The 23,967-nt window shown below is 38.9% G+C and overlaps 1 protein-coding gene across 3 annotated transcripts in view; it reads left to right on the top strand.

Moving 5' to 3' along the window:
• Positions 1-8: 8 nt before the first annotated feature.
• The window catches only part of ENAH (enabled homolog (Drosophila)), a 164,560-nt gene continuing 140,601 nt past the window's right edge, over positions 9-23,967 (top strand). For all 3 annotated transcript variants that reach the window (XM_010852856.1, XM_010852855.1, XM_010852854.1), the window contains exon 1: positions 9-257. In XM_010852856.1, the coding sequence (XP_010851158.1) occupies positions 211-257 (47 nt within the window). In that variant the 5' untranslated portion in view covers positions 9-210. The remainder of the gene's footprint in view (positions 258-23,967) is intronic.

Raw genomic sequence — 23,967 nt, 5'->3', positions numbered from 1 at the left:
ATCTCCCCCCCTCCCCCTTTGTCCCTTCTCATTTCTCTTTCTTTCTTGTAATCCTCCCCAGCCCCTCTTATTGGGGAGGGGGGGGCGTTCCTCTTTTCGACGTTCTCCCGTTTTTCCTCAAATGCTCCTCTTGCGCCCAGGATTTCCCTTCCTAAATTTAATGTGCTCCTGGCTCCCTCCCCCCCAGCCCTTGCGAGACAAACCTGGGAGATGGGGAGGGGTTCGAGAATCGAAGCGTGCTTGTTGCTGGGAAACAGGTATTTTTTCGTCTCTATGTAAAAATTTCGTTCACTTTTATAACAAAACTCTGGTGTTTAACTAAAGAAAAAAAGGATAAAAGTTTGAAAGACCTGAAATTTCTGTGGGGAATAAAGTGTTCTGGTAGTGGTAGGTGAAAGAGCTCAGAAAGGTGAAATTTCACGGTGGTGGGGGAAGGGAAAGAATTTATTACGTTAATATGAGGCGAGGGGAACACAGTGAAAGACTGCGATAAGTAAGTTGTTCGGGGTGTGTAAACGGGGGCGGGGGAGGGATTTGTTTGGAAAACCCTTTTCTCTTCTTCCTCTAGCAGCCTGTGTTGCATTGCAGCAGCTGCCTTTTTCCTTTTTCTCTCTAATCAATAAAACAGAAGCTAAATTATTTTTTCAGCCCCAAAGAATTGAATGTACCGTCGTAAAATGTTACTTTAATTGATACGATGAAACATATGGTGTGATATTTTTCGTGTTTGTTTCTCCAATTGTGTTAGAGAATAAACCATGATGTGGTGTGTCATTCATTGGAGATTTTTTTTCAGCCTTTCCTATGTTTTGTGTCCATAACCTTCTCTTTTCGGATTGGTGCAAGACTTCGTGAGAAATGGGACTTGGGAGACTGAAGGCTGATCCATTCTGCGTTATCATCCTTTAGGCCTTCCTTTTAGGTTAAACAATTGTGGATAGAAGTGAATTACTCCATTTCTGCCTTCTGGAAGAGATAGTCTTACAGTTCGTTTGGATTTGAATCTCCTTTGTGTTAAAAGATTAATGGCTAACCATTGCCAAGACCCTTATAGTGTAATACAGTGAGATTTGAATGATATAATCTACACATTCCTGCATTGTGGCAAGAAAATGTCTTGTCATTGGAATTCGTTCTCAATTTAAGTAGTTCCACTTTAAACTTTTTTTTTTTCCTATCAAGATTGAACACTACTTTCCCATTTTGGTCTTTATATATATATATATATTTGAGATATAGCTTTCAGCTTATTGTGAATTTGAATTGTTTATCTCTGATTCAAGTTATGGAGCTTTATTTGAAGGCTTGAAAAACTGTAAGTGACCCCTTTTCCTTGGTGATTTCACAAGCAAGTTATTTTCAAGTATAGATCAGTGCAAAATGTAATTATGGCATACTTTGTAAAATACGGCTTGAAAAACTTGAGCCATGCCTTTGAACATAGTTTTTTTTTTTTTGAATCAAGTTATTGATGTCCTTAAAAACTATGGAACTATAATAAAGCATTGCTAATGTTAAGTCTTGTAATAAAATATATTGCTGATTTCTGCTGTAACTTTCAATGCTTATTATAGGGGTCTTGGAGACGAGAATTTATCAAGTTTTTCCAAACTTTGGGTAAACTTCCCAACATTGAAAAATGTAAAACAATGAAAGTGAATTATTTTAAAATAAAATGATTGTATAGTTGTCAGATTCAAAGACTGAACCAAAAAGAAAAAAAAAAAAACTCAAAAATTAAAGAATACTCTGAAGTTTGATCACTATTATGTATAGTTATCAACCTGTCAAAGGTAAATTATATCTTCACTTAAAAATTCCTTTTCTAATAAAAAGTAATTTGTAACTTTTAAGCTGTTTTCCTGCTCAGCTCTGTTCCTTATTAAATGTAGAAAGGGAGGAATCACACTGAAGCTTTCCAGTAGCTTAAATAAAGAACATGGTACACAGGTCTGAAAAGTTTGTTAAAGTAGTCTACAGTAATTCTTTGTAGGCTAATTGTGAATAATTTACAAGCAGAAAAAGAGGATCAGCTTTTCACTTTGGAAGGCATTGGATTATTTGGTAGGTGGTTTGTGCGACTCATATGTATTCACATTTCCTTAGATAGCTGTAAAAGCAGGATAGTCTGGTAAGGAAGTAAAAAGCGCTGGTTGCAAAAAGCTCTGGCATATTTTGGTGCGTATTTAACGGCTTTTTAGGTTATATTCATATTGATTTGGTCTCGATGCTTTCCAGTATGCTAGGATGTAAATGTTATACTATTAAATTGAGTCTCTCTAATTATAAGTAGTTCTGATGCTTTAAAGGCCATCCAGAAATAGGAGTGCATGGGTAGGAAATTTCCCCTTAAGTTGGTCATAATTCTGAAGAGGGGATGTGATAAATATGTTGCGGTTTAGGCATTTGTGATAAGATCTCGTCGACGACTTTAGTTTCAGGAATGGCACTCTCACTGTGGTATAATGTAATAACTCCTTTGCAGAAGGGAATGGAATACCACCTTGTGCTTGGTTGGTCGGTCATGTCCAGCTTTCTGAGATCCTGTTCCTGAAGCAATCTTAATGGCATTCTACACATTTAAAAAGCTGTGTATAGAGTTACTTGTTAGTACTTTTTTAAAAAACAGATGAGAATTAAAATGAGAACATGTATTTCTTATACAAAACAGTGAGAGGGCTGAGACCTAAAAAACTGGTACTTAGTGGAACATCCAACTTTTTGTTCTATTCTTATTTTTCATTTATGTAATGATTGAAAAGTATAAGGTGATTTGTGATAGAGGTAGGCGATTATGTGTAATATTAATATAGTATATACCTTTTAAATGATAACATTTTTGCTTAGTTGGTTAGTTACTAAAAAAAATTTTTTTTTGATAGAGGAGCTTGTCTGATATAAGATAGTTGCATGTAGCTTAGTGGCTAAGAAGAGCTCAGAAGATTTTGGATTGACATTCTTAGATCTGTATTAAATAGTCCAGGATTCCACTCACTCTTCTGTGACCTTCTCATGGAAAAAAGGTGTAGCTGAGTTGTGAGTATTCAGCCAAGTCATTTATTAGCTGGATGACCTTGAGCTGGTCACTTTATTTCACTGATCTATATTTAAAAATATGGATGCTTCCCTGGTAACTCAGACAGCAAAGCGTCTGCCTACAATGCGGGAGCCCTGGGTTCAATCCCTGGGTTGGGAAGATCCCCTGGAGAAGGAAATGGCAACCCACTCCAGTATTCATGCCTGGAAAATCCCTTGGACCAAGGAGCCTGGTGGGCTACGGTCCATGGGGTCCCAAAGAGTCAGACACAATTGAGCCACTTCACTTCCAAAATAGGGATGATTCTTTACTGGGTATTAAGGATCAAATGATAATATTGACTAGAAGACAGTGTGTATTGTGTACTTGTAGGCAATGGCACCCCACTCCAGTACTCTTGCATGGAGGAGCCTGGAAGGCTGCAGTCCATGGGGATGCTGAGGGTCGGACAGGACTGAGCGGCTTCACTTTCACTTTTCACTTTCTTGCATTGGAGAAGGAAATGGCAACCCACTCCAGTGTTCTTGCCTGGAGAATCCCGGGGGTGACAGAGCCTGGTGGGCTGCCGTCTATGGGGTCGCACAGAGTCGGACAGAACTGAAGTGACTTAGCAGCAGCAGCAGCAGCAGCAGCAAACCTTAGACAGTTACATTGCTCATCTTGTTTTCGGGCTTAGTTCTGTGTCAGACTGGTTAGGTAAATCTTTTCGGTAGTTTGCTTCACCTCATCTAGTTCAAGGACGGCAAGCAGGTTATATTTTGCTTATCTACCCCAGTTGATAGTGGCTGCCATGTTGATAAGGGCATAGCTGCTTTTCTGGGTTTTGTGAAAAGGGCCATGATGTTTGATTGGGATGAGGGTTGTACAGAGTGGCAATGAAGTGTTTCCTGGTATGCTCCTAATTTAACCATCTGTGATCTAGTCCAGTCTTCTTTTTTTATAGGTGAGGAAACCGATCTTTGTTTCCTTTCCTTGTGTATCTTTAGTCTTTGAAATAGTTCTTGTGATTTTGTTACCTTCATTTATAGTAATGATAAATTTAATACACATTTTAAGAGTGTGGCATAGCTAAAGTTCAGAAGATCCTGGTTTTATATGTTGACTTGTTAATGGAGAAAACTAATAAATATGGAGATTATTCTATTATTTCAAGGATTGTTGTGTCAACGGTCAAGTGAGAGCCCATGAAAGGATAGTAATAAGTAGTCTGTCTGTTCCCGTGGATCTTGCTTTATGCTTGTAGATTTTGAATGTGTGGCTTTCTTACAGAGGTTAATTTTAGGGGCAGGAGCCAAATTTGCGTTTTTTAGAATGTCAGTGCTATGTATTTAGGCATTGTTTTGCCTTGTAGGTATTAAGGAATACATCATGAATAAGAATGTGGATTGATGAAGAAAATGTACTGGTTTTTACAGCAGTCAAGGTTTTCAGTTAGTCCAGTTGGAATAACTGAAATAACTGGCAGGCCCATTTGGCTGGTATAGAAGAAATTACTTACTCAACTGACAGCTTTGGTTACTTATCCTACACACAGCTTAAATCTGGGGTGACTGTATAACTTGTGAGATTCCCAGTCTTTTTTTTTTTTTAAATGTCCCCTCCCTCTTGAACCTCCTTTGCCATCCCACCCCTCTAGGTTGTTACACAGCTCTGATTGAATTTCCTGAGTTATATAGCGAATTTCCATTGGCTATCTACTTTACATATGGTAATAGATGTTTCCATGTTACTCTCTCCATACATCCCACCCTTTCCTCCCCCAGCCCCCACCCTTGTGCATAAATCTATTCTCTTTGTCTAACACCCAGTCTTTATCATAAGTGTAAGAAGGGTTTGGAAAAATGTGATTTCAATTTTTCTGCAGTTGTTGGGGAGGAAAAAGATACTTCAGTTCTTCCTGTGCGCTTCTCCCCTTTCTCTGAATTGATGGATGGAAGTGAGTGGAAGTAAAAGTCAAAGAGAGAATCTGAGCTGAGGCTGTACTTCAGTGAATGCTTTCTCAAATAAAGGCTTATGAAGTTTTCTGGAATAGAAATCAGGAAGAGAATTCCTTGTCAGACCTGAGAAGTAGTCCTTGATTTATCTACATCCCAGCTCTCTTCTGTGTTACTATGTCCTTTGCGTATTTTTTTTTTTGCCATTGCATTTATTACACTGTTTTATAATGATGTGGATTTTTCTGTCCCTCTTCTCTGTAAGCTCCTTGAGAGTAGGACAGCGCTTTTATATTCAGCAAAATGTTTGGCATAAGGTGGGTGCTTATATAAATGCTTGACTTGGTGTCCTTTTCCAGAGTCTGTTCACTAACAATAAGCACCACCATGTCTGGAGCACCTAATGTTTTGTAGCTGTACTGGGAATTCTAGCATGTAAAATAGTATTCAGCATATAATAAGTGTTAATAAAGTTATTTAGTTCAAATAAAACAAGCATCCTGAACACAAGAATAGGTAGAGAGCTTGTTTCTTACTCAAACACAAAGTTCTGCAGCTGCTTCTAAGCCACTTCAGTCGTGCGAACCCATAAACATGTGACCCCGTAGATGGCAACTCACCAGGCTCCCCTGTCCCTGGGATTCTCCAGGCAAGAACACTGGAGTGGGTTGCCATCGCCTTCTCCAATGCATGAAAGTGAAACTGAATTCCCTCAGTCGTGTCCGACTCTTTGTGACCCCATGGACTGCAGCCTACCAGGCTCCTCCATTCATGGGATTTTCCAGGCAAGAGTACTGGAGTGGGATGCCATTGCCTTCTCCGAACAAAGCTCAGAAGTGGCCAAAAAGAGTCAGACTCAGGTTTGTCTAACTCCAAAGCCCTTTTGGAAGATTCTGGGTTTCCTTGACTTTCTCATTAAATTCTGAATTAACAGAATGGCCATCATTCTGTTTTTTAGTTTCTTTGATCATGGGACTTGCAAATATTTTTGAGCAACAAGCTCAAAATGCATACATGTCTACTGGCTTAGCTGATTTCTACTCTGCTTAATGACTGCTTTGCAAGACTATTGGAGTGGGTTGCCATTTCCTTCTCCAGGCGACCTTCCTGACCCAGGGATTGAACCCGGGTCTCCTGCATTGTAGGCAGACGCTTTACCGTCTGAGCCACTAGGGAAGTCATAAAGAAGTGGAACTGAAGTGGCTCAGTTGTGTCCAACTCTTTGTGACCCCATGGACTGTAGCCTACTACGCTTCTCTGTCCATGGGATTTTCCAGGCAAGACTATTGGAGTGGGTTGCCATTTCCTTCTCTGTTTGATCCTTATTAGTGCTTAAAATAACAATAATTGGATAGTTCGTGATATTCATGAAGAAAGGTGTATTAGTCAGCTCAAGGTGCCATGACAAAGTCCCATAGAGATTTATTTTCTTAAAGTTCTGGAGGCTGGCAATCTTGAGGTCAGAGTGCCAGTATGGCCAGTTCTGGTAGGACTGCCATCTTCTTGGACACTTTCTTGTCAATGTCCTCATATGGCAGAGAGACAGAGGTCTCTCCTTTTTCTTATAAGGTTGCTGATCCTTTTGGATTTGGACCCCACCCTTATGACCTCATTTAACCTTAGTGAAGTGAAGTCGCTCAGTCGTGTCCGACTCTTTGCGGCCCCATGGACACCAGGCTCATCTGTCCGTGGGATTTTCTAGGCAAGAGTACTAGAGTGGGTTGCCATTGCCTTCTCCAGGGAACTTCCCCACCCAGGGATCGAACCCAGGTCTCCCACATTGTAGACAGACGCTTTACTGTCTGAGCCACCAGGGAATTACCTACTAATGTCCTGTCTCTGAATATAGTCAAAGAGGGGATAGGGCTTCAATATATGGATTTTTCTGGGAAATAATTCAGCCCATAGCAGAACATAGCCCAGTTTTTTTGGTCAGTGGATATAGCTTTGATGGAAGAAGTAAATCTGTATAATGCTTAGGTGATTTTTAGATTGATTGGTTTTAAGTAACTCTACGTGAAGAAAGTATTTACTGATGAAATGATGAAATTGATGAAAGAAACCTCTTATATTTTCTAGAAATTTCTGTACATTTGGAAGTTTTTGTTTTATAATGACTGATAAACTTACTTTTGTTTTTTCAAATGATTATTTTGGTATGAAACTATGCATATGGCTCAGTGCAGAGGTTGCATCAGTTCAGTTCAGTCGCTCAGTTGTGTCCGACTCTTTGTGACCCCATGGACATCAGCACACCAGGCTTCTCTGTCTGTCACCAACTCCCGGAGCCTACTCAAACTCACGTCCATCGCATTGGTGGTGCCATCCAACCATCTCATCCTCTCTTGTCCCCTTCTCCTGCCTTCAATCTTTCCCAGCATCAGGGTCTTTTCCAGTGAGTCAGTTCTTCGTGTCAGGTGGCCAAAGTGTTGCATATAAGAGGGTAAAAAGGACAGGCTTTAAAGTCAACCTGAGTTCAGAGTAGGTTATAAACCTACTTTGAGTAGATCACAATTTTTGAGATACGAATTTTTCCTATAAAATGGAGATACTTTTTTGCATTATAGAGTTGTTAAGGAAAATTAAATCAGAAATTACTTAAAACCCTGGCATAACATTTGGCATGTAAAATGGGCTTGGTGAGAGTAAATCCCCAATTCTGTGGAAGTCTGACATCTCCTAAGTTTATGTTAAGAATGTGAAAAATGATGTAAGATGGTGGAGCCGCTTTAGAAAACAAGTGCTAAACATAGAGTTACTAGATTACCCGGTAATTCCACTCCAGGGAATATGCGCAAGATAAATAAATAAGAATAGATGTCCATACAAACTCTACACAAACGTTCACGGCAGCATTGCTCGTAATAGCCAAAAGGAACATGGTTGGAAACATGCTAAGTGAATGGAAGTCAGACACAGAGAGCCACTTTGGTGACAGGAAGAAGATTAATAGTTGCTATGGTTTTGGGAGAGTAAAGGAGGATTGGAAAGTGAGTATGTGCAGAAGGGTTCCCCGACCCCATTCCACTGTGTATATGTGTGTGTGTGGGTGCCGTCAGGGTGTCTGAGAATTCAGCTGAATTCTGACCCTGCCTACCTGGAGATGGAATCAGATTCCATGTGTAAAGGGCTCAGCCCCACAAGACCCGCCTTCTGTTTCAGAATGTGTGTCAATCATGTCCGACACTGCGTCCCCATGCGCTGTAGCCCACCAGGCTCCTCTGTCCACAGGATTCTCCAGGCAAGAATACTGGAGTGTGTAACCATTCCCTTCTCCAGGAGATCTTCCCAACCCAGGGATCGAACCCTGGTTTTCTGCATTGCAGGTGGATTCTTTACTGACTGAGCCACCAGGGAAGCCCCTTTCCATTTCAGAGCTGAGTCACAAGTCCAGGTTGTTACTTGTACTTCTCATTGACTGGCTGTGACTCAGAGGGCCCCATAGCCCCCTCCTCAGGTGTGATTAATTTTTTAGAATGGCTTGCAGAACTCTGGGAGAAGGCAATGGCACCCCACTTCAGTACTCTTGCCTGGAAAATCCCATGGATGGAGGAGCCTAGTGGGCTGCAGTCCATGGGGTCGCTAGGAGTCAGACACAACTGGGCGACTTCACTTTCACTTTCATGCATTGGAGAAGGAAATGGCAACCCACTCCAGTGATCTTGCCTGGAGAATCCCAGGGACGGGGGAGCCTGGTGGGTTGCCGTCTCTGGGGTCGCACAGAGTCGGGCACCACTGAAGCGACTTAGCAGCAGCAGTAGAACTCTGGAAAGCTCGTTTACTCACTAGATTCCTCCTTTATTATTAAAAAAGATATTAAAGAGGATGTGCCAGATGAAGAGCTACACAGTTCCTGAACAAAGGAGCTTGTGTCCTTGTGGAACTTGGGGCATGGTACGGTGACATATGGAAGTATTTTGGTTCCCTGATGTGAAAGCTCTCAAAAAAGAGCCTGAAAGCTATTCTTTTGGGTTTTTGTAGAGGCCTCTTTACATTGTCGTGACTAACTGAACCATTGGCCAGTGGTGGTTGATTGGACTCCCAGCCCCTCTCCTCATCTTTGGAGATAGGATGGAGCGGGTAGGGGGTGGCACTGAAAGTTCCAACTTGGTCCTTCTGGCATCAGCCCCGATCCTTGGGTGCTTCTGAGAGTTACTTCATTCACATAACCAAAAGACATCTTTATCACTCTTCTTCAGAAATTCAAGGGTTCTGGGAGCTGTGAGCCTGAAACTGTGGAGGAAGACCAAATATATATCTTAAAAATCACAATGTATATTGGGTTTCCTTCTGGGATGATGGGAGATGTTCTAGATTTAAACGATGATGATCATTGTTCAACCTTGTGAATATACTTTGTTGTTCAATCTCTCAGTCGTGTCTGACTCTTTGCAACCCCATGGACTGCAGCACACCAGGCTTCACCATCTCCTGGAGTTTGCTCAGACTCATGTCCATTGAGTTGGTGATGCCATCCAATCATGTCATCCTCTGTTGTCCCCTTCTCCTCCTGCCCTCAGTCTTTCCCAGCATCAGGATCTTTTCTGAGTCGGCTCTTTGCATCTGGTGGCCAAAGTATTGGAGGTTCAGCATTAGTCCTTCCAGTGAATATTCAGGATTAATATCCTTTAGGATTGACTGATTTGATCTCCTTGCAGTCCAAGGGACTCTCAAGAGCCTTCTCCATCACCACAGTTCAAAAGCAGCAATTCTTCTTAGACTAATGTTTTAAATTGACATCTTCATGTTTTCTAAAGAAGAGGGAATGAAGATAGAGAACCATTGGGCTTTTCTCTTTAGGAAACCAGGTAGGTGGGAGTGCTGAAGTGGAAATGTTAATTAATGGTGCCTCTGAGAGGCCTGATCAAATTTTGGAGTTCTTTATGCACAGGTAGCAGCCATCTCTCTGGTAGCTCTGTTACAACAAGGATGACTGAAGTCACTGATAATATCAGTGAAACAAGTCCATCAGAATCTTCAGAAAGCTTTTTAATCTGGATAGTGATTTTTCTTGGGTCTGTTTACAGTAATCACAAATACCAGAGAAAGTTTTGTCTTTGGTGTCATCAACCTTGATGATATTTTTACCCTTCTAGGACATCTGGTCTTGACAAACCTATATGTCTAATGATAATGAAGTCAAAATGACTAACTGTGCTGCCCAGGTCCTCATTCCTGTCCTTTTTTGGTATCTGTTGTTACATGTGTGAGCGTGGTAGGGAAGAAGATTCATAAAGAACCTCAGACCATAAAGTGAAATAAAATGAATAGCTCTTTAGGTCAAATCTCAAGGGAATCCAAATTGCTTGTCTTACAGTGCAGTGAACTGATCTTTCTGTGCAGGTGTTGTGATATAAAATATTGGTTATATTTGAGTATCTGCTTTTGCTTTGAGAAGTCCCCTCATTTCCTCCAAATTCTTATCTCACATTAGACTAGTATTGCAAGCAAATTGTGTCGATTCTTTTTTTTTTTTTTTTTAGCAATTAAAGGTTTATGGATCAAAAAAGTTTTCATTTCATTTGCTTTCATCTCTTTTTAGTCTCTTATTTGCTGTGGTTTAAGAAAATGAACCCAATTTACTATTACTGAAACAAAGGCTTGGTCAGTGTTTAATTACTTTTTTTCTTTTCATTATAAAGCAGTACAGATTCTACATAGAGTTTAGAAGGTATGGAAAGTATAAAGATTTCAATAACTGAAATCTAAACCATCTAGAATTGTAATATTTTGATATATAGCTTTCTAGACTTCTCATAATGCATATGGCATATGTTGTGCATCTTCAGTCATGTCCAACTCTTTGCAACCCCATGGACTGTAGCCTGCCAGGCACCTCTGTCCATGGAGTTTTCTAGGCAAGAGTACTGGAGTGGGTTGCCATTTCCGTCTTCAGGGGATCATCCCAACCTAGGGATTGGAGCCACCTCTGTTACGCCTCCTGCATTTGCAGGTGGGTTCTTTACCACTGGTGCCACCTGGAAGCCCCCATAATGCACATAAATGTGTTTGTGGGTGTATGAGTGTGTTTTAAGTAAAAGTGAGATCATACTATTTAGAAGCAAAATTATGTATTTTGTAACTGGCTGTTTTCCACATCTTGTCACTAAATAGAGATCTAAAATAATTTTAAGTTGCATGGTATTTTCACTATGCTTTGGCTGACCTTAATCTACTTAATCTCTTAAAAGTGAAAATCACTCAGTCCTGTCTGACTCTTTGTGACCCCATGGACTACACAGTCCATGGAATTCTCCAGGCCAGAATACTGGAGTGGGTAGCCTTTCCCTTCTCCAGGGGATCTTCCCAACCCAGGGATTGAACCCAGGTCTCCTGCATTGCAGGCAGATTCTTTACCAACTGAGCCACAAGGGGTAGACTTTTAGATTTTTTTGTTTTATAAAAAATACTGCTATGAACATCTTTGGGTATATATCTTTGTGCATATCATATTTTATATCTGCACATATACTTACATTTTAGGATAAATTCATAGGATTAAATTGAAGAGTATTTATTTTTCCCTTTTCTTTTACTCTTTTCTATCAGCAGGTCCTGTCAGGTCTCCCTTTGCTTCTTTCCATCTCACCAACACTGCTGAAACCCAGGCCACTGTTACTCTAACTGGAGCAGTTGGTATCTTCTCATTTCCATTCTTGTGCCCCATTCTCCATACATCAGTTAGAATGGTCTTAAAGTGGAAATCCAATACTGTTCTTTGCCTGCTAAAGCCTTCAATGTCATCTTAGTGTTCTTGGGATAAAACTCAAATTAATAATAAAACCAAAATTATTAGTAGGTGCTGCATGATCTGACTATATTCTGGTTCCTAGAATATGAGAATTTATAGGCTTCTGTGAGTATGCAATGTTTGAGTGAATAATAAATGAAATTGCCAGACCAAAGGGAATTTTCTTAGTTTTTGATACACATTACCATCACCTCACTCTAACCAACTCAAGCCATTGTCAGCATTTTTAATCTTTGCCTATCTGATAGGCAAAAAATGTTATCTCATTGTTTTAATTTGTATTTCTTTGATAATAGAGTTGAATATTTCTTCTTGTGTTTATTCGACATTTCTTTTGACAGAGTTGTCTCTGTGTCCTTTGCCTGTTTCCCCAATAGGATTTTAATTGTTCTTGTAATGATTTATAACGTCTTTAAAAGGTAACTGTTTATGGTGTAGATATTTTATGTCAGTTATCTAATGTGGTATTAGAAACTGCCTCAAAATCTAGCAAAACATGTATGAGTTGGCTGGTCAGTTCCGCTGGACTCACTTGTATCTTTTCATTTCTTAACTAGGTTTATGTGCTATGTCTTTTTGTCTCTCACTTAGTAATAGCAGCCTTCCTTGGGATTATGCCCCAGTTGCATGGTCTTACCAAACTTCTGCCTGCATCCTCTTCCCTAATGCCTTCTTTGACAAAGTCAGGCATATGATCAAGCCCAGAGTCAGGGTGGGAGGAGACTACACACAGATGAATCAAAATCAACCATATGTATCTTTTTTTAAGTTCGTCTGTTTATTTATTTATGGCTGCTCTGGGTCTTCATTGCTATGTGCAGGCTTTTTCTAGTTGTGACAAGCAAGGGCTACACTGTAGTAGTAATGTGTGGGCTTCTCATTGCCGAGGCTTCTCTTGTTGCAGAGGACAGGCTCTCGAACTTGGCCTCAGTAGTTATGGTACACTGGCTTTCTTGCCCCAGGGCATGTGGAATCTTCCTATACCAGGGATCAAAAAGTGTCTCCTGCATTGGCAGGCAGATTCTTAACCTCTGGACCACCAGGGAAGTCCAACTGTATGTATCTTATAAAGAAATTTAGCACTTACCTTTTAATTTTGCTTTGGTATAGAAGCCTTAAAGTTTCATGTCAGTTCTGTTAGTCTTTACCTTTATGGTTTCTGCCTTTGGTGTCAAGCCATTTGTTCTCAAACTAAAATGATACAGGTATTCACCTTCATTTTCTTCTGTTACTTTTGGGTTTCATTTATCTTTAAATTTAAGCCACTTGGTATTTATTTTGGTGCAAGATGGGAGCTTAGTACTTGACTAAATATCAAACATTTAGTTGTCAGCATCATTTGTTGAATAATCCATCTTTTCCCATTTATTTGAAATGTCGTACTCATTGTATACTGAATTCTCATAAATACTTAGCTCTGTTTTGTTATTTGTTAACATTATTATTAATTTGATAATAATACTTATTTGACTCAGTAGTTATTTGTCTAATTTTAGGCTATTACCTCACTGTCTTAATTACTCTGATTCTATAGTATATTTTAGTATCTAGAAAGGAAAGTTACTGTTCATTTATTGTTTTTCAAAATTTTATTTGCTATTCTATTTGATACATTCCTTTAGATTAGTTTTAGAATCATCTCATCAATAAAAGCAAAAATGAAATAAAAAATTGTACTCCCAAACTTGTTGGAGTTTTAATTAGAATTGTGTTAAATTAATGGATTAACATGGCTGGGGGAATTGACCCCTTTATAATATGGAATTTTCTGTTCTTTTTTGTCTCTATGTATTCAGATTTAAAAATTTTATCTTTAGTAAAGTGTAGCAGTACTTTAGTTTATAGTTTAGGTTTGATATTGTACCTTTAAAAACTTCTATATTTAGAAATTAAATTTTCAGCTCATTTTTGTTGTAAGTATATATCTGTTCTCATTTTTCTTTGTCTTAATTTTATTTAACATATATACTTACCTTTAAACATAAAGCTTTTGATTTTGAGTTTTTCCTTCTCTAATAACTAATTTCCAATGTTGGCATTTATATTCCTCAGTTTTCTTAGATTTTGAAATGTAATAGCTAATAGTTACTGAGTACTTAGTGCCTGAAATACTTCCCATATAATCATTTAATACTCTCCTTTACAACTTACAAGGTAGAAACAGTTGTTAGCCTCCTTCTGTAGGTGAGAAAGATGAGTCTCAGAGGGTTGAGGACCTCACCCGGGGTTCCCCGCTGGTGAACAGTGAACTGGGATTTCACCCCAGGCAGTCTGATCCCAGAGCCCGTGCTTTTAACCAGTATTCCAGGGTCTCTCTGTAATGATTCACTATTATGAACTGAGGTCTGTGTTTGAATTTTCCTAAATGTTGATGTGTGAGTGAATATTTTTCTTTGTGATTTCATCATGTAAGTGTTCTTTATTTTCTGAAGAACAAGGCCATGTAGAATGAATTGACCTAGAATAGGAGGAACAGTTCAGAGATAGCAGGGGTGGGGAGAAAAGGCTTTATTTGGGTTTAATCTTGAAAAAGGAAACAAAATTATGGAAACATTCATGTTATGGTTGCTACTGTGTGTTAAATTCTTAAGATGGAAGAAGAATAAATCAAGTGTTGGTTGCTTGTTTCACATAATTTTTCTTTAAAAATTGCAAGTGGTATGAAACTACACTATATAATTCATGTCATGATGGACTTTTCTAGTATGATCCTAAAGAAGTCATTTTTGAAAAAATATTCAAGAGCTTTGTTAGCAGAGCTTTACTTATATTTTCAGATTTTTTTTGACCCTATTATCTCATCTTGGTTAGCTTTCTCCAGTTATTTGCTGATGGTGTCTGTTCAAATGCTTTTAGCTCCAAGTAGCAGACTCAAAGTACTTCAACATTAAGAACATTTACCGTCGCATATAATTGAAAGTCTAGAGAAAGAGTGGGGTCCAGGCCCACTCCACTCGGTGGCTCACAAATGTCTTTGAGAACCCAGGTACATTTTGCCATCTTGAGTATCCATTTAATCTTCACGCTGGTAGCAAGCAGGGCATGGGATTTCTAGGCTTCACGTTCAGAACCACTGATTTCTTCATGGGAAGAAGGGTCATCTTTTGTTCCTTTTCCGCCTTTCTTAAGGTATAATTTACATACAGCTAAATTGTTAATCATAAGTATATCTACAGGTTGATGAATTTTTACTACATACACTCATCTGTGTAACTACCACCCAGGTCAAGATACAGAGCATACTCATCACGCCATTAAGTGCCTTTAACATTCCTTCCAAGTCAGTGTCCCTCTCCAGTGTTCATTTCTGCCAGTGGCTTTGCGAGTAGTTGGAAACAGTTCTCATCATTTTTAGTAACTTTGAAGAGCCCTACATCTCTTGGAAGGCTTGCACTTCAACTTTGTCCGTGGTACTCATTGTGTTGTTTGTCGTTGAAATACCTGCCGTCATTGAGAGACTGACAGGTAAAGAAAGTGAACTGACAGAGGTTACTGTTACCTTAGGAGGAATGCTTGACAGGGTTGAATTTTATAAGTGGTTAGTTCATTCATTTTTCTGGTGTGTATGTATTAGGATGATTTTGCTTTCCTGGGCAACCTGGCAAGTTATGAATCAGCAATGAATCATATTAAGACCCCAAGCCTTATTTTGTCCTGTATTACATTTTTACATATGTGTTGCTGGATATTCTAATTTATTGCAGTGGTGTATTACCCCATCCAATCTGTGATCTATGCAACAGTTAGATCTTTCTGAAATTTAGATTCATCACCTCAGTGTCATGTCTAAAACACTTCAAGGGCTTCATGTCGCTCTTAGAATTAAGACCAAACTCTTCCTTTTCATTGCTTACTTCCTGCATGAATCTTCTTGCTCTGTGATTCCAAACTTAGTAAAATGGCACAATAAGATGAATCCTCAAAAGCCAGTTATAAAAAAGTAAAAGATGTACATGGACATACCCATTCCCTTATGCTTACAGTTTAGTCTGGGTGGGGGCATTAATCAGTAGTGATAAAGAACCTGTCTGCCAATACAGAAGAACTAAGAGGTGTGGGTTCAGTCCCTGGGTTGGGAAAATTCCCTGGAAGAGAAAATGATAACCCACTCCAGTATTCTTGCCTGGAAAGTCCCATGGACAGAGGAGCCTGGTAGCTATAGTCCGTGGAATAACAAAGAGTTGGACATGACTAAAGCGACTTCACACGTCGCGAAGGTAGACTTTCATCTATTTCTGTTTGATTCCTTTCTGAATAATGTCATGTGCAAATAATGTTTAAGATTTTTCTCTAGTATGTATGCCTTTTATTTATAGCAGCTTGCCAATGTTATTTTGTATTGCTTTAGTGAAGTATTTTGTTAAATCCATCTATTATTTTGTTCAAAGTATCTACTTTAAGGGAAATTCCTCTGTCATCTTTTTATATTCCTCGGGATATGGAAGCTTTTCAAGGTGTTTTCATTTTAGAAGGAGATAGGCAGGTCTAATAGAATCATCATTGGCTTCAAAGACGTTTTACTTTTTACCGACTTCGAGACTTTGGCTGTCCCCAATCTCAATTTCTGTCTCTGCCATATGGAGTTAATAATCCATTGCCTTGTTTAGTGGTTTGGCTTAGTGCATTTAGAAAATTTATGGATTTAGTGTATTCTTGTACACTTGATTTAGTGTATTGTTTTCTTTGTGTTGTACCATAACCTTTTTTAAAAAATAAAATTTGAGCTGCTGAATGTTCTTTTGCCATTTTCTTTAACTTTTTTTTTTTTTAATTAATTTTTGGCTGCACTGGGTCTTTTTAAAAAAATTTATTTTAATTGGAGGCTAATTACTTTACAATATCATGGTGGTTTTTGCCATACATTGACTTGAATCAGCCACAGTTGTATATGTGTCCCCCTGTCCCAACCCCCCCCCCCCCCACCCTCCCCATCCCATCCCTCTGGGTTGTCCCAGTGCACCAACTTCTAGTGCCCTGTTTCATGCACTGAACTTGGGCTGGTCATCTGTTTCACATAATATAAATGTTTCAATGCTATTGTCTCAAATCATCCCACCCTCGCCTTCTCCCACAGAGTCCAAAAGTCTGTTGTTTACATCTGTGTCTCTTATGCTGTCTCGCATATAGGGTCGTCATTAACCATCTTTCTAAATTCCATATGTATGCGTTAATATACTGTACTGGTGTTTTTCTTTCCAACTTACTTCACTCTGTATAATAGGCTGCAGTTTCATCCACCTCTTTAGAACTGACTCACATGCGTTCTTTTTAATAGCTGGGTAATATTCCATTGTGTATATGTACCACAATTTTCTTATCCATTTGTCTGCTGATGGACATCTTGGTTGCTTCCATGTCCTAGCTATTGTAAACATGCACTGGTCCCTGAGGCTTTCTCTAGTTGTGGTAAGCAGGGGCTACTCTGGTTGCTGTGCTCAGGTTTCTCATTGTGGTTTCTTTTCTTGTTGCAGAACATGGGCTCTGGGGCTCATGGGCTCAATAGTTGTGGCACACGAGCTTAGTTGCTCTGTGGCATGTGGGATCTTCCTGAATCAGGGATCAAACCTGTGTCCCCCTGCATTGGCAGGCAGATTCTTAACTACTGGACCACCAGAGAAGTCTGTTTTTAAGAATTATTTGTTTGGCTCCATTGGGTTTAGAGTGTGGGCTCTAGAGTGCACTGGCTCAGTAGTTGTGGCATGGCATGTAGGATCCTAGTTCCTCGACCAGGGGTTGAACCCACATCCACTACATTGGCACATCCACTGTGCCACCAAGAAGGTCCCTTTAACTTTTAGTATGAAAGACTTCTGATTTTAGGCACTCTAAAAGCAAGGAGCTAGTTAAAGTCTTAGAGAATGTGTATTTTAAAGTGTTTTAAGCTTTCTTAAGGTGAATTTTTGCAAAACAGACCCCCTGAACTGTGGAACTGTTACTTGCATCATTGGAAGCAAGCCTCATTTCTCCCCCAGTGGCCACTCTAACCTTCCCTCCATATGCTTGGTCCATACTGGGCCAGCTATTCTTCCCAAACTTTCTCTGAAGAAACTTTCACTTGCACTCTGCAGCACACAGCTGTCTCAACCTGGCATTCAGGGTCCTCTGCAAAACATTCCAGCTGTGCCTGTCCATACTCATTATGTGAATTCATTTCACAGTGGTCTGCTTTTTGTTTCCCAGAGGTTCTGGTGGAATTTTGGTCTCATTACCTTTGTTCTATCTTCTGGAGAGCTGCCTTCTCTGTGCTTACTCAGTCTCACTCTTGCTTCAGTTTCCTCTGCTAGTTTGTATCTTTTAGTGATCACTCCTGGCTGAGTCTTTCTTATTGAACTCAGATCATCTGTTGACCATTCAGCTTGTTTGGTACTTCAGACCTAAAATTTTCCTTCAGAAATCAAGTGTGGGCTCCTTTTACTCCTGGTACATTTCCATAAGCACTTTATAGCATGCTGGGCACAATCAGGGACTTCTGTAACTTAAAAAAATACATATATATAAAAACCAAACTCATGATTATTGATTGTTTTAGTCCTTCTCATTTTAATTCTCTAGATAAATCATCTATTTTCAAAGGTATTAGGGTACTTTGAGCAACTTAATATTAAACAGTGTATTTTTATAAAGTTAAGTAGGTTTGGGTGAGTAATGCTAATGGTTTTTGGATAAAACAATATAATATGTACTTGAAACTATTAAGGACCAACACAAGTTGTATGTATGTGTATCTATTTGTTTTCCTAGCTGGAAACCTTATGTAAATAAGTATTCTATCACCCAATCAGCAGTCCTGTTTCTCTTTAACAGATTAACTGTTGCATTTCTTTCTGAGTCTGTAAAAAGTATTAAATTAGAAACTAATTCAATAAGGTTTTAATACAGATCATGGGTACAGTGATGAAGTAGACAGTTTATTTTTTGTGACTGCCAGATCTCCTCTTTCCCTCATTTTCCTAAATGCTTCCGTAATTTCTGTATCAGTCAAGATTCTCTAGAGAAATCGAACCAATATTTATTTATTCATTTATTTAAAGGAATTGACTTACATGACTGTGGGCTGATTAGAAGGAAATTTGTAAGGCAAACTGGCACACTGGAAATTCAGACAAGAGTTGATTTTGCGTCTTGAGTCTGGAATTTGTAGGGCAAGCCGGTAGTATTGAAACTCAGTTTTTATGTCACAGTCTTGATGCAGAATTCTTTCCTTTCCTCTTCTAGCTTCTGGTGTTTGTTGGCAGTTCTTGGAATTTCTCGGTTTAGAGTGCCTTACTCTAATCTCTGCTTCTGTTGTCATAAGTCTGTATTTTCTGCGTGTGTCTGTCTTCTCATGGCATTTTTCTCTTTTAAGGAGACCAGTCATACTGGATTAAGGGCCCAGATTACTCCAATGTGATCTCATCTTAACTAATTATATCTGCCATGATTCTGTGGTTCCAAGTATCACCTTCTGTGTTACTGGGAGTTAGTTCAACATCAGCTTTTGCCTTAGTCTCCCATTTGGGTATGGACCAAGACTTTGGTCTCATCATCTCTCACTTTAGTCAGCTGAACAGAGGAGGATACGTGTACACATATAATAAATATAAATACATGCAAATATCCACAATGAAATTGTTAGAAGTAATGAATGAATTCAGTAAAATTGCAGGGTACAAGATTAATGCCCCCAAGTCAGTTGTTTCTGTACACCAGCAGTGAGCAATATGAGCAGGAAATTAAGAAAGGAGTTCCATTTACAGTAGTATCTAAAAGACTAAAATACCTCAGAATAAATTTAACCAGTGAAATGGAATTTAACAAAATATTGCTGAAAAAATTAAGACCTAAGTAAATGAAAACAACTGCTGTGTTCATGGATTGAAAGACTTAATATTTTTAAGATGATAGTACTATCCAGAATGATCTACAGATTCAGGCAATCCCTGTCAAAACCCCAGTGATCTATTAAAAATTTTTTTTATGTATCTGTTTGACTGTGTCTGGTCTTTGTGGCATGGGAGAATCTTTCATTGTGGCACATGGACTCTCTAGTTGTGTCACGAACGGGGGCTTCAGTAGTTTTGGCACTTAAGCTTAGTTATCTGGTGGCATGTAGAATCTTAGTTCCCTGACCAGGGATTGAACCTGCATCCCCTGCATTGCAAGGCAGGTACTTACCCACTGGACCATCAGGGAAGTCCCCCAATGGTGTATTTTTGCAGAAATAGAAAAACTCATCCTAAGGTTTGTATGGCATTTCAAGGGACCTGGAATAGCCAGAACACTCTTGAAAAGGAACAAACTTGGAGGACTCATATTTCCTGATATCAAAACTTACTCCAAAGCTACAGTAATCTAAACAGCGTGGTGCTGCCATAAATATAGCCCTATAGAACAGAATAGAGTGCCCAGAGGCAAACTCATGTTTACAGTCAATTGATTTTTGATTTTATTTTAAAAATTAAAAAAAAAAATTTTTTTTTGGCTGTGTAGCGAGGCTTGTGGGATCTTAGTTCCCTGACTAGGGATCAAACCCAGGCCCCCTGCATTGGGAGTGTGGAGTATTAGCCCCTGGATTAACGGGGAAATCCATCGATTTTTGACAGGGGTGCCAAGATTGTTTAATGGGAAGAGGATAATCTTTTCAACACGTTACTGAGAAAACTGGATATTCTTAGTTCTTTGGAAAGAGTTTGGGATTTTTCTCTACAGTATGAATGCCTTGGTGTTATTGATATTTGGGCTCAGAATTCTGTGTTGTGGGCGCTGTCCTGTGCGTTGAAGGGTGTTTAGTAGTACTCCTGCCTCTACCCACTAGATACCTGTAGCTCACCCCTAGTGGAAATTTCCTCCTAGTGGAATTTTGGATGGGGGAAAAATCGCCCCAGTTGAGAACTACTGCTATGAATTCTGAAATGTCAGGAATTATCGTATAACTTTTAAATATTAAAAAAATATGTTCTGTGTATTTTAAAACATTTAATTTTTTTTTTTTTTCCTTGCTGTGCCATGTGGCTTGTGGGATCTTCTTAGTTCCCTGACTAGGGATTAAACCCATGTCCTCTGCAGTGAAAGCACAGAGTCCGAACCACTGGACCACCAAGGAATTAATTCCCTTAAATGTTTTATGTTTAAGTGAAAAAAGGTGACTCCTGTTTTGTTTCCTACTTTGATTCCCAAAGATTTATATCTGGTTACTTAAACTTTAGTCTGGTAACCCAGCCACAGAGTATAAAGTGTTTCAAAACAGAAAAATGTGTTCTGCAAATCAGTCAATTTAAGTCTGTCTGTAAGTTAGAAACTACCTGAAGATGAAAAAAATCAGCCTTTGAATTTTAACATAGGTGAAAAGGAGAAAAAAAAAAAACACTTTGGAAGAAATTGTTATACCTCTTCATAATTAGTTCAATATTAGTGTTTAAAACAAACTTAACTCATTGTTTTTAAAGAAAATTTCATGATTAACTTTTGTGTCCCTAAAACCTGATAAATTTTCCTCACTGATCCAGAGGCCCAGTAACTGGAAACCCATCACGTACCTGGCACAGGACACGAGCCCTTAGCTGAAGATTGTGGTATCTTGGAGGCTAACCTTTGTTCATGCTTCCTACAGGCCATATGGGCTATCCAATTACACATGACAACTTTTAGTATCCTCCACTTATCCAAAGTAAGTAGATGTTTATAAATATCAGCTATCATCTGTTACGAGCCCGGCAATTGCTAAGCGCTTCATGTGAATCTTTTCATTTAATAAATTAGAATAAATGAGATTGGTGTCATCATTCCTAATTTTACATTAGAGGAAACCAAGGCTTAGATGGTTTAAGTGACTTGTCTGAAGTCACATGGTCTAAATGACAGCCGAGGTTCAAATCAAAGTCCTGCATCATTCCAAAGACCTTGCTCTTATTGTATTACTTTGGCTTTTAATTGTTCTTTTAATGCTGCTTCTCAGATTTCATTTTCCATCCTTAAGATTGAATCCAATACTGTTGGAGTTTGTATAGGAAGTATGGGAAATGCAGCAGGTTGAACTGGATTTTATAAAGGCTTTGAATAACAGGAAAGGAATGAAACCCATGTGCTTCATACACTATTTCTTCCAATCTTTACAGCTGCTTTCTAGAATAGGTATCACCCTCATTAGTATCCTTGCTTGCTGCTGCTGCTGCTAAGTCACTTCAGTCGTGTCCGACTCTTGTGTGACCCCATAGACGGCAGCCCACCAGGCTCTTCCGTCCCTGGGCCTTGCTTGAGTTTATGGCTAATAAGGGGTGGAAGGAACCTAACTTTGTTTCAGAACCCTAAACCCAACTTTGTTTCACTTCCAAACCTGTATGTGTTTAGCCCTATGTCTTCAAAGTGGTTTGAACTTTTCTGGTAGATTAATGACTTCTAATTTGTGGTCGCTGGGGGCAGCTGTGGGATTATTTTGAGGAGTTAGTTTGAACCAGTTGGTGCACACCAAGCTTTGTCTGTAACCCAGAGATACCTGCCTTTGTAAATGTTATATTTCAAGTATGTAGGTACTTTTATGATAAGACATAGATTAACCTAAAAGGTAGTAAATTCTAAGTACTTTTACATCACTTTTTCTGAGTCAGAATATGTTAAAAGTAGAATTTATGAATTTACAGGGCCTTCTTATCTTCAAAAAGGCTGAAAACCACTGTTGTAAATTGACTTTATCTGTATTTGATCTGTTTTTTAGGTGGGGCTTGGCAACCATTTAACTTTCTCAAAAGACAGGGATGTCCCCAAATAATGCAAATATTTATAGACACGGCAAGAAAAACTGCAGACTCTAAATTTTTGTTTTTTGGATGAAGACTTCGGGGGAAAAAAGTTACTAGTTACCTATATAGGCAAATCCATTAAAATAGTTCAAGTAAATATCAAGTAGGAAATTTAAATTGTTAGGAAATTATAGCCCTTGTTTTATAAATTAGGATTTTTTGAAAATAAACTGAGAGGACTTTTAAATTATGGAACAAAAGGCATGTGGTATGCTGTTACATAGGATTTTAAAAATGACTCTTCTAAATGATGCTTTTAAAAGAATTTAAGTAGCAGTTTTATGCTAGTACATAGAGAATCATGGAGAGTGAAGGCATACCAGTACATTCAAGCTGTGAACAGGCTGGAATTTAGGCTTATGATTCTATAGTTTTAGCATTTAGAATATCATTGGAATTCTGAAGGTAGTATTGTGCATGCGTGATCAATTGTGTCTGACTCTTTGTGACTTCGTGGACTGTAGCCTGCCAGACTCCTCTGTCCATGGAATTTCCCAGGCAAGAATACTGTTATGGGTTGCCATGTCCTCCTCCAGGGATCGAACCCATGTCTCCTGAGTCTCCTGCACTGGCAGGCAGATTCTTTACCGCTGTGCCACATGGGAAGCTGATGTTGGTAGTAATCTCTGTAAATTTGGTTTCTCAGCCTTGATGGGGTTAATTGAGGCTTGGCAAGTCAAGAAAAGGAGTTCTGTGCTGTTTTCAGACTGCAGAATCTTGTTGCTATGCAACAGACGTTGTCAGTCAGCACAGGGTATAGTAAATTGGTGTTCTCTGTCCCTTTCACCACATGCTCATTTTGTAATCTGAGAGAAGTGGTTTCAGGCTATTTTGCAAGGTTTTATTTTAAAACAGGCATTTGAAGATTTTTGTTGCTTTTTTTAATTGGTTGCATTTAAGGTCTGTGAAGTCTTTGTTCTTGTGTAGAAGATACACTGAAATGCTTGTGTTCAAAGAAAGGGTTTATAGATCTGTTTCCAAGTAGTTTCAGTTTAGAGCAGTATTTTTGTTCTGTAACTGTAAGAAGGATGGTGCTGCCACTTTCACGGAGTCAGTTTTTGCTTGGAAATTCAAGTTAAGTAATTTGAACATCAGAGCTTTTCAATAGCACAACATATTATTTTAAATTTTAGTTTTGAGAAGTATGGACCCAGATGTTGATATCAGCATCCCTTTGTTGATAAAGATGTTTTTTATAGGAATCCTAAACTTATACAGACTCTCCTGTAGAATCTGTTACTTTATTTTCTCCCAGGAAAATTAAAATGTTTTAATAGCAAGTGGGTGGTTGATAAGAGCCTTTTCCTAAAAAAGGGGCAAAATATTACAATAAGATTTCATGATTTTAACCATTTTTAAGTGTATGGTTTCATGGCATTAAGTACACTCACATAGTTGTACAGACTATCACGTTTCTTCATCTCTGGAACTGATAGCCTTTTGCATCCATTTAGTAACTTAATCCAGGCC

The sequence above is a fragment of the Bison bison genome, unplaced genomic scaffold, assembly GCF_000754665.1.
Source record: "Bison bison bison isolate TAMUID 2011002044 unplaced genomic scaffold, Bison_UMD1.0 scf7180017864317, whole genome shotgun sequence".
Taxonomy (NCBI): domain Eukaryota; kingdom Metazoa; phylum Chordata; class Mammalia; order Artiodactyla; family Bovidae; genus Bison; species Bison bison.
This window is presented reverse-complemented; position numbering and strand designations above follow the sequence as displayed.